Here is a 13,925-nt window from a genome sequence, read left to right as displayed (position 1 = left end):
GGAAGGTTCGACTGATCGCAGACTTCGGAAAGATTCCAATGGCCGTAGCACTCAGGGAGATCGCTACTTATGTTGTGAACACATTCTGGTAGATTCGAGACTTCAGCGGAGTGGGTGAAGCATTTGGTGGCCGTGGCCTCAGCTGGAGTAGGCTTTTCCATCTCTCCCAAAACAGTCGAACATCTGCAGAACAGAAAAGAGGCACGCCAGCTAGGGGCAGTTCAATTATTTAACACTCTTGACATTTGGTCCCCTTGCGTTGAGAATCTGGGTCAAGGCGGCAATATCCAATATCTACGCCTCGTTTCTGCACAGGTGATAGAAAAGCTTGAATTGTGATGCAGATCGTGCGGCGTGGCTGGTACCAATGTATCAGAATTCAGCGGGCTAGGCCAGAAGTTGATGTCTGAGGAATAAGGCTCTTGGGGCGGTAATTTTACTGGTGGTGATCGTGCATCGTTGCCGCACCGGCTGAAAACCTGACAGGTATACCCCCGTATCTGATGGGCTAGCCAACCGCCGCGGCTTGAGATCTCGATAGCTTTTAGCATGATTATAAATTTGCTTTGACAAGAACCTGGCGACAACCCCCTGGGTTGCTCAAAGCCTCCATCTTCTAGATGTCAGCTTGGCTCTATTCCGGACTACACAACCAAACCCCTATCACCAACAAACCGCCACAAAGCGTCTTAGCAGTCACCTTATCCGCACACGCTCCAAATCTCTCCTGAGTTGGTCCCCAAACCAACCAGGTATAGCTACCACAGCCTTTCCACTGGTATTCTGTTCCACCCAGCGCGAACGGCGTGTCGCAGACCCAGGTGCCATAGTTCCCTATTACTTCGTAGTCACATGGACTCTCGGGATAGAAAGCGATCTCTAGCAAGTCACGGGCCTCTCCGGGCCGAGATGCCCTTCCGATCTGGACAGCGCGTGTTGGCTTCGATGGCTGACCCATCAGAGGGGCGGGCTCAGGACTGTTGGAGGACGGTGAAGGACTTTTGATTGGCGTTGCTGGGGATCCCTCGACTGTTGTGCCTGGCGCTGGCAAGGAGATTGACCGTTGAGTCTGGGTTGCCCCCAACGTACCGGTCTCGCTGTCTTTCTGAGGGGCTGTTGCTGAAGTGGTGGTCTCTTGTATCTGTGGCTTTGAAGGTAAGAGGCCTGAGCCTGTGGATGTAGACGTTGAGCGCGAGTCAGTCGGCACGGTAGGAGCTTGGATCCCGGCTGCTGTTGCTGTTGTTGTTGTTCCTTGTGTGTTTTGTGATGCCGCGCCCGACGTGGCGCCGTGGGGCTGGGTCAATCCAAATAGGGATGTGGTCCTAGAACGATTAGAATCTTGAAGCATGGCAGTGCCGGCACCTGTAGGTAGAACCTACCCAGATAACGTTTCGATGGGTGTTGGCGACGCTGATACGACTGAGCCGTCCAAACCTTGGCGACGCGTTAGAGTGAGAGCACCGGCTATGGCACCGCCAGCTGCCCCTCCTACAACGAGTACAACAGCAAGTATCCACCAAGCCCAGTGTCGTCGCCAACAGGATCTTGGAGGAGGGGACTGCTTTTCGCCCAAAGCTGCGGGTGCCTGTGCTCTGTTCGCCCTTTCTTGCCTAGACGGTCGCTGGCCGGGTTCGATGGGATTGGCAACTGGAATGTAAACCTCTGGTAGATCCCAATGGTCGTAACACTCTGGCAAGATCCAGTCGTCGTAGCACTCCGGTAACCGAGTTTCGTGGGCAATAGCAGCGCAGGTAGGGCGTTCGACTGTCTTCAACGATGCTTCATCCCCCATATCCTCTGATGTTGACTACCCATACATATGTGCCGTGACGTGGGAAGCGAAATCTCCTCGCGCGATCTGGGAGCTGGAACTGTGGCCATCTCGGGTTTTATGAATGGCCCCCTGAGGGCGGTGGAAGTTTGTGGTTTGCTTGTAGGCTAGGCCAGCTTACGGGCCTGGGCTTCTTGGGCTTACTCAGGGCGGGCGGCGCGCATGATAGAAGCATCAGGGGAACGCCTTGGCGTCGGAGATTAGCGCGCCACTGTTGTATAAACACGAGACGCCCACTTTAGATCCAAGCTACTGGTAACCCTGGAATCTTTACTCGTGTTTCGAGGATATCAGGTTCGACGGCACTGGATCGGTGGGGGCTGGCGTCGGGATGTCGGATAGGAGTGGCGGGCACTTATTGGATGGCTGCTACATTCTCAAATTTCGTTCAGCTGTTAGCCGGTCTTTAAGAGCTGAGTGGGTGTGGTACTGGCTCTTCAGGCGAACAAAGAGATGTCTGAGTGTTAAATAGGCGCCTACACTATCAACTGAAGCGCCACCTTCTCCCCACATCCACCGCCCCCTCTCCAGTAAGCCTTTTGAAGGTGTGCGTCTCCTGCTCGAGGAATGCGAGCCAACATGGGAAAAAGTCGATGGCACTGGGAGCGAAGGTTGACAGAGTGGAGGTTGAGCGGAACCAGTTTGTGTAGCTGGATGGGGTTGATTCAGGTTGCTCTTTGCCTCTTACGGGATCAGGGAGCTTTGGCAGCTGCCGGAGTGTCCAGGGAATCGGTAAAGCCATAGCAGCCGTCGATTCTGTTGTACATACGAAGTTGGTACAAGTTAGTAGGTATCCAAAGGCAATCTGGAAGACATGCTTGGGGTTTAACTGTGTGCTACAGGGAAATTTGGGCAGTCTTTACTGTGGGCGGGTACCTATGTCCACCCGTTTGATGCCGCTCCTTCCACATGGGAAAAGTGGTGGAGGCCCTACACCTAGGCTCTGAACAGATCCTCAATGAAGGGCATTTCTGTTCAGTGCTCGGCCTGACAGCAACATCGATCGGGTTCCTCAATCCAGCAGCAAAAGCACAGGACAAAATGAGATACAGAAAGACGGTCAATCTCGGAACAAACGCGCTGGTGTTCTTCGCAAGCCATGGGTTTAGGCCCAGCAGCGCTCCCCCTCCTGCGAGGTCGACCTCGAAGCAGCGAAAGGAAGCGCCCAAGATTGTGCCGCCCGCGGGCGAGGCTCCGGCCCCCTCGCCGCTTGTTGACGAGTCCCCAGCGCTCGTGAAAGCATACGACCCGGCCAAATACTACCGCGACCGGGCGCTCTGGTCAAAATGTGCGAAGTCAGATCTCCTCCAGTTCTTTGCCGACTTTGAGGAATTCCGGGCTGAGGGCCACAACTTCACCCCACAGGAGGTCCATCAGGCTGTCCTCGAAGCCCTCGAGTCGGCCAAGCAGCGGCCCAAGGATGCCCAGAGGGTCATCCCGGAAGACTTTCTAGAGATTTTCGACGATCGCAGTGCCTTGCCAGACCACCAGTGGGCCGTTGTGGATGCGGCGTTGTATCTGGGAAAATGCTGCTTCAAGGAGCGCGCTGTTGCCGGGTCACAGATATCTTTCCAGCCCTCTGATCTGGAGGACATCAATTTTCGAAAGGCAGTGATTTTGATGGCAATCACGGGGATCCGGGATATGAAACCATGGCTGCTGGAACAGAAGAGGATGGAGCAGAGCCGGAAGCAGAAGTAGGGGGGAGAGGATAAGGAGAGGGAGAAAGAAAACGACCGCGCGACGCAACTGGCGAACCAGAATGTTGAGTTGCCTACCAGATCAAAGTCAATGCTGAGGTCGTTTATCAAGCGAGAGAAGCAGAACAACGAGACCGCCAATCCATCAACACCAGCGGAATCCAAGCCAGCTATTCCAACATCGACTGAATCGAAGCAGCCCACACATGACCAGCATAAAGAGCAGCATAAAGAGCAGCATAAAGAGCAGCATAAGGATCAACACACGGACGACAAGGACGAAGAGAAACGCCCGAGGCTTTCCCGGCAGATGGGGCATCTTACTGGTTTCGGCGTCGCACCTGGCGGAGTATCTGTGTGGGAATATGCTCTGACACCAGAGCAGTAGTGTTGGTGGCTCTCCAGCAGCGTTTTGAAGGACGTAGCGGAGCTTTGAAGTCATGAAGGCGTTAACAGTTGAAGAGATTCAGTGTTTGAGCCGAGGGACGTATGGGGCAATCGTTGGAACAAACATCAAAGTAGGAGGGATGCAAGGGAAGAAGGACAGAACGAGCCATTCGGACGCTGCCACCAACACCTTAGCAACTTGCGACTTCGGCACAGAGTCAAGAGCTCGGGACATGATCAACAGCATGATGGTCAACCGATGAATTGAAAGAGATATTTGTTCACCACCAGTCACCGTAATGGAACGTGTTTCTCTGCCCCCGATGCCTAGAGTCTACTGTTCAAGTTCCGATCTCTAGTCCCCCACTCCCTTTTCCCTCTCGTTGTCTCCCACTGTCAGGCGGCATCCCATCCGTAACCATGATATCATCCTCCTCTGTCCCAAGTCTGGATTGTCTCCAATTGCCGCTGTCTGTTGCTGTCTCTCCTCCCGCAACATGCGCAGCTTCAGGCTGCCTCGGCTCGTATGGTGGCGGCGCATCCTGTCCCCCTATACCCTGTCCCGGTGTTGGCGCCGTCCCTCCCACTCCTTGGGTGTTAATAGGCGACACAGGGCTTAGCTCTTCTCCTTGCTCCTTCATATACACATCCCTCTTCACTCCATCATCGGCCAACGTCTGCTCTTCCGCCAGCCTCCGCTTCTTCCTCCGCCGATCTCTCCAGAAGCACAACCCCGACACCAACAAGAAGAAGACCACAATCGACACTACAATCGCCGCTATTTGCCCGCCAGAGAGACCGTTGTTCCGGCTGGTGACTCTGTCGTCAAGGTCAAAGTCGATGTTGTTCCTCTCCCCGTCACGCCCAGAATCTCCGCTCAAAATTCCTTCATCCGATCCGCTGGTCCCCCCTCCAGGTCCGTTATACGACTTCTCATTCCAGTCGCTCCAGGGGTTGTATCCATCGTCGTCGTCGTCATCGTCAAATCTAGGGCCAAGGGCGTCTCGTTTTGTGATCCGTGAGCGTCGTGGTGGTAATACAGGCGCCATCTTTGCGGATTGTTGACAGCAGAGGGAGAGAAAAAAACGGGAAGGAAAAGGGGAATCCCATCCCAGTTTAAAGGAAAGACAAACACGAACCGCCCGATCCGATCCGACCGCAGTCAGCATGAAATCCAATCCAATCCCCGCCTCATCCGAATGTTACGGCTACACAGCACCACCACCACCACGCAGATCCCTGCCTGGAATATGTACGTCAGATCGGCGCCTATCCAAATATTCACAAATCCAGCTCACCAGCTGCCGTGAGAAACTTGTTTCGGGCCCGAAAACCATAGCTCTCACAGTTCCCAACCTCAGTCGGGCAGTCACCGATCACAACTGATGGCTAAAGCAAGGGAATCATCTCCTAGAAAGCGAGGGGTAAGCTGAGACCTTCGGCGCCGAAACCTGCATATTCTCTGTGTCTGCCGTATGCAGCCAAGCCAGGCCTATTTTCTTGTCAACACGGGCGGGCTCGATGAGAAAGAAGATCAGTAGCGAATAAAATACACGGTCTGATATTGTCCCAGCCCTTCTGAAACGACAGCATCATTGGCACAGCATGCCCATCCATTCGTCAGTGTGGTGGCGGAGCAATGCACATTACACTCTTTCCCAACCCGACGTTCCCGAATCCCGCTGTCACCGCATCGGTAGTTGCTCGTATATAAATCATTTCGTATTGCCGAGCCGCTGTTACATTTGATACACCTCTTATATCCCTACGTCTTATCAGCCTCCCAAATGAACAACAGCGATATCTCCAGGTAACATTCCTCCAACAAAACCAATATTATGTCCTCTCAATCACCCTGTCCTTACCCTTCTTCTTCTCCCCCCTCATAACCCTAGCATACTCCTCCTCCTCCCCCGTAGTCGCACTAACCCAAATCATCATCCCCATCACAGTCCCCACCATCAAAATCGTCACCACCGCCGCCCCAACCCTATCCGCATCGGTAATAACCTCGCTCTCCCCCTCCCACTCCCCCACTTCCCCCTCGCGTCCCGCATTCGGATCCCCAGCACTCGTCCCCCCATTCTTGGCCGTCACAGCCTCCTTAACCTCCGGTTGTTCAACCAGCAAACTGACCAAGGCTCCCAGCGCATTCATCTGCTGCCCGGCCCCCGTGTTCCCATCATACTGGCCCCTATTCCACCTAAACCCACACGTCCCATCCGGCAAACAACTCTCCGCCATGCTCCTCACCGACTCCCTCAATACCGGCATGACAACCTCCCTCACAAACGGCGCCATCTGCGTCGTCTGCGCCATCCACCGATGGAGATACCCCTTAAAAGACAACATATCCGTCGTACACTGGTTCCTCTCCTCCAACTCACAACTCGGTTCCATAGCCGCCGGTCTCGTCCCGGCCTTTGGTTGACTAAGGAAAAAGTTGTTCAAAGTTCGGTTTGTTAGTCCCTCGAGCCTATCGCGCCACTTTTGCTCGCCGTTTGTCTAGTAGAAATCAAGGTTAGCATGGGCGTACGTGCATAGTCTTACTCCCATCCATCCCAGGGAAACAACATACATAGTTATAAAGAAACCCACACCCCTGCACAAAAATAGCAGCCGTGTACGAAAACTGCGCCCTGTTGATATCCGTGCAATTCCCCTCCACATGGCCCCCATCATACACATTCCAATTCTCCTTGTCAATATACCCCACCCCTTCCATCCAATCCCAGGTCTTGCCCGCCCACTCGGCATACGTCCTGTTATTCGTGTACCTCGCCAATCTCGCCCCCAGGTTGAAAAAAATCGCGTTCGCAATCGAGTTCTTGTAGTTGTACCCGTTGTTGGAGAGGGGAATCTGCCACCGCAAACCCCCGTTGCAATACCTCGTGTCCCATCGCTCGGCTTGCGTGTTGAAGACTGCTTGTGCGAGGGCTAACCACTGGGGTTGACCGGGGGGTGGGTTTTTGAATGTGGTTTCAGCGGCTAGCATGGCCGACATGCCCCAGAAGCCTTGGTCGTCGTTGCCGAGGGAGGCGGTCCAGTTGGGGGGCATGTAGTCGTTGTGGGGGGGGTTGGCTTGGTAGACGAGGGCGCGGAGGGTGAGGTCGTTGTAGAATTGGGAGTGGGTGTAGTGCCAGTAGTCTACCATGGTTCCCCAGAGGGCGCCGCCCTGGATGGCTCAACATTAGCTATGCGTTTGAGGAGAAGAGGGAGAGGAGGTGGACTTGCTTCCCACCAGTAGTACGGTCCTGCGGGAGGGGGCCCGGGGAGGATTCCGGGGGTTTGGCCCGGTTCTTCGCCATGGTAGTAGTCCATCAGCTTGCTTGCGACGAGGCCGGCGGCGAAGCGTATCGAGTCTGCGAATCATCAGCCAATGTTCGCATCGCGAAGTACCTAGAAGCAGGCAGTGTGCGCACCCGCAGAATCGAGGTCCACGTTCAGCACAGCCCTAGTGCTGGTGATGGCCAGTGCCAACACGACTGTCGATAGCATCGTGGTGATATGACATTCTTCGACAGGAATGCTGAAGGAAACTTGTCGTCTTGGCATCGCCAGGTGCTTGAAGGTGGTGTGGGCGATCTGTATGTTTGTTTTGCTGGTCACACTTGTGTCATTCTGTGCGCCCCTGCAGAGGAGCACTGGCAAGCCCGTGCTACCTACGATGGTGGTTGCTGCCATTATGGGAGACGTGTGTGCCACTGGTTGTCGATGGGTGACAGTTTCACTCGGAACAAGACGGGCCTGCCGACAAGGTGCAGTCAGGGACGTGGATGTTGCTCCTGCCCATGAGCCTGGAGCATGTCGGGCACACTGCAGAAGCATGGGCGCTGCAGCCATGTCCTTGTCAGCCTTGCACATCTCAAACTCCGGTTGTGGAAAAGATGGAGCTACGACATGGCACTTTAGCATGTTCACATCGAGTTGGGTGTGTCCCATAGGCTGGCGTAGAACATTGAATTTCAAGATAACGCTGCTACACAATACACTCGCCAGTTGTTTCATTCTAGACATTAAACAAATAAAAGTTTCTACTTAAACCCCGCGCAATCGCTATAGTCCTACGCATCTGGTTGTTCAAAGGCGCCCAGGAAACTTTTTAAGAACTTATCTACACTTTTAATCTCTACCCGTCTTCGCTTTTCCGTTTTTTCGCGCGCTTAGTTGCTATCTTGCGCTTTTTGTTCTTCTCATCCGATTGGACCACCTCAGTGACCTTGTCTCGTGAGCCGCCTTCCTCTTCTTTACTATCCAGCCCCTTCCCGGCGTCGTCCTTTTCCTTCCCTTTTCCATCCTGTGTTTCGCTATCCTCCCTCGACTCCACTTCCAACTTTACCTTCTTATAAGCCTCGGCGATCCCTGGCTCTTCATCCTCCAGGCGCCTTTTCACGCCTGCCGGCAACAGGTTCCCCCACCAATGTTGGTAATGACCATAAGGCCAAAGGCCCAAGGATCGTCAAGCTCGGAGCCTGGCCGCCTGTTGAGATACCTGAGGGCCTCCCGGTCCAGTGGCTTTCGCTCCCATATATCTCGAAATATCCCATATTTGACGATGGATGACTCCAGCTTGAACCGTTTGAGATTCTTCTTGTCCACAAGAATGGGCAGCGGGCTTGATTCAGCCGCCTTGCTTGCATCTTTGAGCAGCAAAAAGTCAACCAGTTTCTGCTGCTGCTCATTGCGGAGCTGCGTAACCCTTATTGTGACTTTGGCTCGGGAGGGAGAGAGGTAGATATTTGGTGGGTGTGGGTTGCTGTAATTGGAGTTGTGGCCGTCGCATTCCTCTGCCCGACGCTCAAAGACAACGACGCCGCCGAGAATCCGGTCCTCTGCCCAATAGCCCACAACGTCAGCCACACCTTGGGGGTAGATGTCGTGGTCGAGGTATTGTATGCTGTGGAAAACAGTGCAGATAGGATCCGGAGGACACCATTCCTCGTCTGTCATCCATGAGTACAATTCGGGCTTGCTGGTTTCCTTCCACTTGGCAATGGCATCGACCACTTCTCGTCCTCCCTTGTGCACACAAAAGTTAAGCTGGTAGAGAAGCACAACGAACTCGTGGATTGCAACGGCTACCATCTCAATGAGACGGTTTGCGAACAGCTTGCTGCCGGGAGCCGCTTCTCGATATGCATTGAGCACCTGGGGGCTGAACCTAAGCATTTCCGTATCCCACTTCGGGCAGACCTCGCGTGCTTTTTCCATTGCGCCGGGGCAGAGTTCTTCGTGCTCAGTTGCCAGCGGGTGCTCCCCTTGTAGGAGAGGGCTTCTCACTTCCCATGCGACATCTCCGGTGGGAAGGCCGTCGATGATCTGAGCGTATGTGAACAGAGCGAGCTCGATAGACAGCACATTGTTGATGGCGCGCACCAAGTGCCTGCGGTGTTCGGCATCTAGCCTGTCGATGGGAATACGCGTTTTGTGATCTGCGAGAGCTCTGGCGCGGAGGAGTTCTATGATGGCATCCATGTCGTCAGGGTCGAAACTGGACTGTGCGGTACATCAATGTCGTAGTGGAACGTGCTTGAGGCCATAACTATTTATTACTGGGTGATATTCTGAGATTCCAGGGTGTTATATATGGAAGAAAAAGAAAAGAGCGGGTGAAGTGAATGGGCGGAAGAGAAAGTCGGTTGTTGGTTTGTCGGTGACTTCCAGGCTGCAGGGAGCATTCTTGGCAAAAGACGTGGGGATGGGTGAGCCGGTAGCACTGATGGGCACCAACCCGTAGATGCACCCCCTTATCGTTTCGTCGGACATCGTTACCAGTCTGTCGAGTCCAGCTGGATATGAAAATAGCGACAACATTGGCCAGAAGACGCCAATCACACTAGAAGTATGGATGGCTGGCCCACCCTTACTGTCAGGCTGAGCCTCTTACGCATGGCCAGGTCGGTGGTTTTGTGAATAATACCCAACATGTACCCAACCGCCTTCTTTTCGGAGTATCCATGAGCCGCAACGGGCAGATTGTTGCTCTCCATCACAATTCAGGCGCAAGGCCTCGCTAGGCCAACAACAAGCGACCAGGACATGTGGGTATCAGGTACCGTATGATGACCTTGTTCACTGAGGAGATAGCTATCGCGCTTCGAAAGAGGCCCTGCCTATGGCAAAGTGAGTATGTGAAGATTCTCTGGCCGTCTGGATTATCATCATTCTAGCCATCAAGCCTCTCCTTCTCGCCTCATTCATCACCCGCCCGCCTAGCATTCCGACGTGATCTGGTATCATGACATTATCAGGTCCTCCCTACATTTCGTATTTACCCCCACCCTTTTCAGTCACTCACATCGCTATTCTGCCTGTGATTTGGTATCACGGCATTGCTAAATTCTCATTTTCTTCTTGTTTTTCTTCATATCATTTTCCTCTGTCGTCCGGTATCACCGGGTTGTTATCCAATAGCTATGTCCTCAAGATCCTCCAGTTCCTCCCTCTCCAGCGCACCCCGGTCAGCACGAAGCAGCGACCGCTCCCGTCCCCACTCCGGCTCTCCCACCCCTCGGGAAGACCCTCGCAGGATCCTTTAGAACTTCCGGGTTGTGACCCAAGACCATGACGAACCCGGCCGACATCCGCCCCCTTGCAGCAACGTCCCAGGCCTTTCGGTTCGTTGCCTTTGCAATGCACTTTGGTCTCACCATGTTGGAAACAAGAGAGGGGCGGGAGGCACTAGTCGAAACAGGGACCAGTATCTGGAAAGAACTTGGTCCAAGAGCCCGTCGAGATATTCTCTTCCGAGGCGACCCTGTAAAGGACTAGGCAAGACAGAAATGGAACAGAGGGCTTACTGGCGCATCTTGGGAAAAAATGGAAAAAAACGAGACAAGCCCGGACGACAGACACACAAGAGGAAGCGAGAGGAAAGGCGCGCAAAGACGACAGAAAGCTGGCGGCGGCAGCTGCTGCTGGTGGCCATATTGATGATATGGCCTGCAGCTGGAAGAGAGGGAAGGTCCTTTGGGCAATTTCCTCTAGGAAGGAATGTCCGGTCTCCCTTCCAGCTCTTGGGCCGAGCTTCCATCTAGAACACCAAAACAGGGAGCCTTGCCGCAAATGAAGATGACCGCTCTACGACCCTAGATCATGAGTCGATCAACCTGAACCAAGAGTCTGACAACCCCAGTGACTTGGAGATGGCCGACGCTGGCGGCGAAGATCCAAGCAGCTCTTCCTCTGCCACTGTCTGGGGGGTTGTTATTACTGTGCTGTCCCTGTCTCACAGGAGGAAGGCATTGAGAGCATCAATGTGTGTGGAGTGTTGAGGAACGCTCCAGAGATGCATTGTACATTACGCAGTGTTCATCACTTCAACCGTCAGGAGGCCTGTTCAGATTATCACGGGTTTGTTGAATGAGATCTAGAATCTTTCTGATGGTGCTTAGAAACTGGGTACCAATCCCATTTTCTTTCTCTCACCAGTCATTGTGTGACTGGGCTTTTGACTCCTTGTGAATTGACTTCCTGTCAACAAATGACTACGTTAGTGCCATTAGGGGACATGGCGCAGCTGCTTCATCACCGACCGGTGTTGAGCTTTGTCATGAAGGCAAACATCAGTCATGATTTAGGATGACCACCATACATAACACATCGTTGAGTTGTGAGATACCAATTGACAGTCGGATACTTCGGTATCACCATCACCTAGTCACAGCAGATGAGCTCCATCAAGGCCCGTGCTTCTTGTCAAGGTCGGTCCTTCCTCAGATTGAGTGAAACCTGGCTGGTTCTGCCGCTACAAACCCTACCCAGGCTCTTCCCTCACCTCTACCGACTCTATCCACTGCAAAATCAGTGACCCACAACACTCCTGTTTCTTTTCAGACGCACAAAAAGTTTTGTTGCTCCTAAAGGCATTGGAGGGGAAAAAGCCCTAGCGTCACCACAAAGTCGGACAAACACGAACCCATCCCATCAACATCTTCATTCATTTATAGCCTTGTGCCCATTAGAACAGCATCATCACTGGAAATCATTAGATGCATCATTACAGGTATAACTGACCATTATATCCCTTACTCCAGCCGTTGGGCGAACGCAAAACCGGACCGTCCAGCCCCTGTTAACCTCCCAAAATGGGGTATCTACGTCAGTAAGCAAGCCCCTCCTATACGGCTCTGTCTGTTCTCTAGATGTCCTTTCCTCCCCGACCCACCAGCCTGATGCTGATAACAAGGTCGTCGTCCCTCCAGATTCAGCTTCTTTTAGAACATCCATTCCAGTGTCCATTCACTGTTTGCAAAGCGACGACGATTACTTCCTCACACTCTACGGTCACTGGCGATGGTCATTGTTGACGCTTCAACCTTCTACATGTGGATTACCTTCAGGGGAGTCATTGGTACTCTTGTCCAACATTCTTGTCACCGGTTGACTGGACCCCGGAATTGAGACCCTGGACTTGTGCCAAATGGTCCTGTTTGAACACTTGGTATGTTTTTTCTCTCACATTGAGTGGCTTGACAACATGTCTTTACAAGGTACGGGGCATTCTAACTCGGCATTAAATACACAGATGAAGACTCGAATTGGCTTGGAGTTCGTTTTCGCTGGTCGGCGCTGATCCTCAGTACAACATGGAACCCCCAATAGAAAGTTGAAACCAACCAAGGAACAGGGTAGCAACATCACCACACACACCCTCGCCAATCCAAAACTTGTGACGGGTAAAGCTCGGTCAAAGCCACCTATGGCCCATCCTACACATCACCACATGCAGCACGAGACTGCCACATCCATGCAGTCGCTGCTCGCAATCAGGAGGCGTTTTGCAAGCCACCAGCATTCCTTCTACCGGTGTTGATCCAAGCCCGAAAGAAGCCTGACTTCTTGGTCTCAGTTACGATGTCCAATATCTCCAGACATAACTCCGGGGCAGATTCAACGACAGCAGCCCGTCCATTGGCTGCACAACTGTGGACCTACTTGGGACATCGCGGATTGCAAGCACTGATGTCGTTTCAGCATCAGTCTTGTAATCCATACTCTTGTAATCCATACTCTCAGCTCAACATTCTAGATGAAATAAGGGCTCGAACATGGTATCTCTTTTCATCGTTTTCTTCTTACCTTGATCCCAGTGAGGAGCAAGACTGACAAGGTTCTCCCACCAGGGCCAAGCCAACCACCTACGCCGCACCGCGCGGACCTCCCGTACCGAACAATCTGACCCTAGAACCTAGTTGAGAACGTCGAAAAGTTCGAGAAACATTGGTCACAGCCAGACGAAACACCCTGGCTACTCGGAACCCGGAACAAACATTGGTCAAGGTCGAGGAACACAACGTGTCTTGGCGTGGGCATTTCTGCAAGACGCAAGGTCGGACGCCATCTGTCATGCAAGAAAGCATCTGGCAAAAGCAAAGTGCCTGGCTCGGACCGTAAATTGGCCGGCAGTGTGGTGTTGACCCCCATGCTCACCGAGCTGCGAGTCGACCCCTGTCGTCGACTGCGCATGCATGAAACCCTTGATCACGAGCGACCAGTGACCAAACACACAAGCTTTGGTCAAGGGTATGTTACCTGGTTCAAGTTAATCCTTCGACTCAATACGCAGGTGCTTTCGGTATGTGATGACCAACAACGCCAGAACCGGCTGCCGGGGAACGGCTGTGTTGCATTTCCGGGGAAAGAGGTTGAGCTCCTGGGGGGTTGTTCAAAGCCTTGCGCAGGGACAAAGCAAAGGATGAAGCCAAAGGCGATCAAGTGCATCCAGAGGGGTTAGGCATGCGTCAATCCCATCACGCAACGGTCAAGGAAACGCCCTAGACAGGATGCGGATGCTGTCCGGGGAAGTCGGCCCATCACAGGAAGGATTTCGTCTTTTCGAAGGCAAGCAAGAGGCACTCAATTCTATTCAACTTGTGAGAGGTTGAACAGGGCTCACGGGTGTGGCTACGTTACCCATATATCGGATGCCATGCCGTTGTTTTATTTTCCTTCGACTCCACTCTTCCGTCTTCCCTGCCGTGCCGTTTCCAAGCTGCCGGGTATAG

At 53.2% G+C, this 13,925-nt stretch overlaps 7 protein-coding genes across 7 annotated transcripts; 2 read left to right on the top strand and 5 right to left on the bottom strand.

The window, feature by feature from the left end:
* Nucleotides 1-338: 338 nt before the first annotated feature.
* Nucleotides 339-1,792, bottom strand: QC764_302745 (uncharacterized protein; the record flags this gene model as incomplete). The annotated part of the gene is made up of 2 exons (XM_062945387.1): nt 339-1,322; nt 1,380-1,792. The coding sequence occupies 2 exons, from the start codon at nt 1,790-1,792 to the stop codon at nt 635-637; spliced, it is 1,101 nt and encodes a 366-aa protein (XP_062801354.1). The 3' UTR covers nt 339-634.
* Nucleotides 1,793-2,872: 1,080 nt separating this feature from the next.
* QC764_0049460 (uncharacterized protein) lies at nt 2,873-3,532 on the top strand (the record flags this gene model as incomplete). Its single annotated transcript, XM_062940389.1, has 1 exon — nt 2,873-3,532. The coding sequence occupies one exon, from the start codon at nt 2,873-2,875 to the stop codon at nt 3,530-3,532; it is 660 nt and encodes a 219-aa protein (XP_062801353.1).
* On the bottom strand, nt 3,128-4,165 carry QC764_0049450 (uncharacterized protein; the record flags this gene model as incomplete). Its single annotated transcript, XM_062940388.1, has 3 exons — nt 3,128-3,280; nt 3,856-3,961; nt 4,044-4,165. The coding sequence occupies 3 exons, from the start codon at nt 4,163-4,165 to the stop codon at nt 3,128-3,130; spliced, it is 381 nt and encodes a 126-aa protein (XP_062801352.1).
* Nucleotides 4,166-4,259: 94 nt separating this feature from the next.
* QC764_302740 (uncharacterized protein) lies at nt 4,260-5,087 on the bottom strand (the record flags this gene model as incomplete). Its single annotated transcript, XM_062945386.1, has 1 exon — nt 4,260-5,087. One exon carries the CDS (start codon nt 5,085-5,087, stop codon nt 4,260-4,262), a length of 828 nt encoding a protein of 275 aa, XP_062801351.1.
* Nucleotides 5,088-5,754: 667 nt separating this feature from the next.
* On the bottom strand, nt 5,755-7,473 carry QC764_302730 (uncharacterized protein; the record flags this gene model as incomplete). The annotated part of the gene is made up of 4 exons (XM_062945385.1): nt 5,755-6,423; nt 6,497-7,093; nt 7,153-7,280; nt 7,341-7,473. The coding sequence occupies 4 exons, from the start codon at nt 7,471-7,473 to the stop codon at nt 5,755-5,757; spliced, it is 1,527 nt and encodes a 508-aa protein (XP_062801350.1).
* A 574-nt stretch (nt 7,474-8,047) lies between these two features.
* QC764_302720 (uncharacterized protein) lies at nt 8,048-9,393 on the bottom strand (the record flags this gene model as incomplete). Its single annotated transcript, XM_062945384.1, has 2 exons — nt 8,048-8,313; nt 8,337-9,393. 2 exons carry the CDS (start codon nt 9,391-9,393, stop codon nt 8,048-8,050), a joined length of 1,323 nt encoding a protein of 440 aa, XP_062801349.1.
* Nucleotides 9,394-11,729: 2,336 nt separating this feature from the next.
* On the top strand, nt 11,730-12,733 carry QC764_0049410 (uncharacterized protein; the record flags this gene model as incomplete). Its single annotated transcript, XM_062940387.1, has 3 exons — nt 11,730-12,022; nt 12,123-12,361; nt 12,548-12,733. The coding sequence occupies exons 2-3, from the start codon at nt 12,341-12,343 to the stop codon at nt 12,731-12,733; spliced, it is 207 nt and encodes a 68-aa protein (XP_062801348.1). The 5' UTR covers nt 11,730-12,022; nt 12,123-12,340.
* Between the last annotated feature and the right edge of the window lie 1,192 nt (nt 12,734-13,925).

The sequence above is a fragment of the Podospora pseudoanserina genome, chromosome 3 (assembly GCF_035222485.1).
Source record: "Podospora pseudoanserina strain CBS 124.78 chromosome 3, whole genome shotgun sequence".
In the NCBI taxonomy this organism is placed as follows: domain Eukaryota; kingdom Fungi; phylum Ascomycota; class Sordariomycetes; order Sordariales; family Podosporaceae; genus Podospora; species Podospora pseudoanserina.
This window is presented reverse-complemented; position numbering and strand designations above follow the sequence as displayed.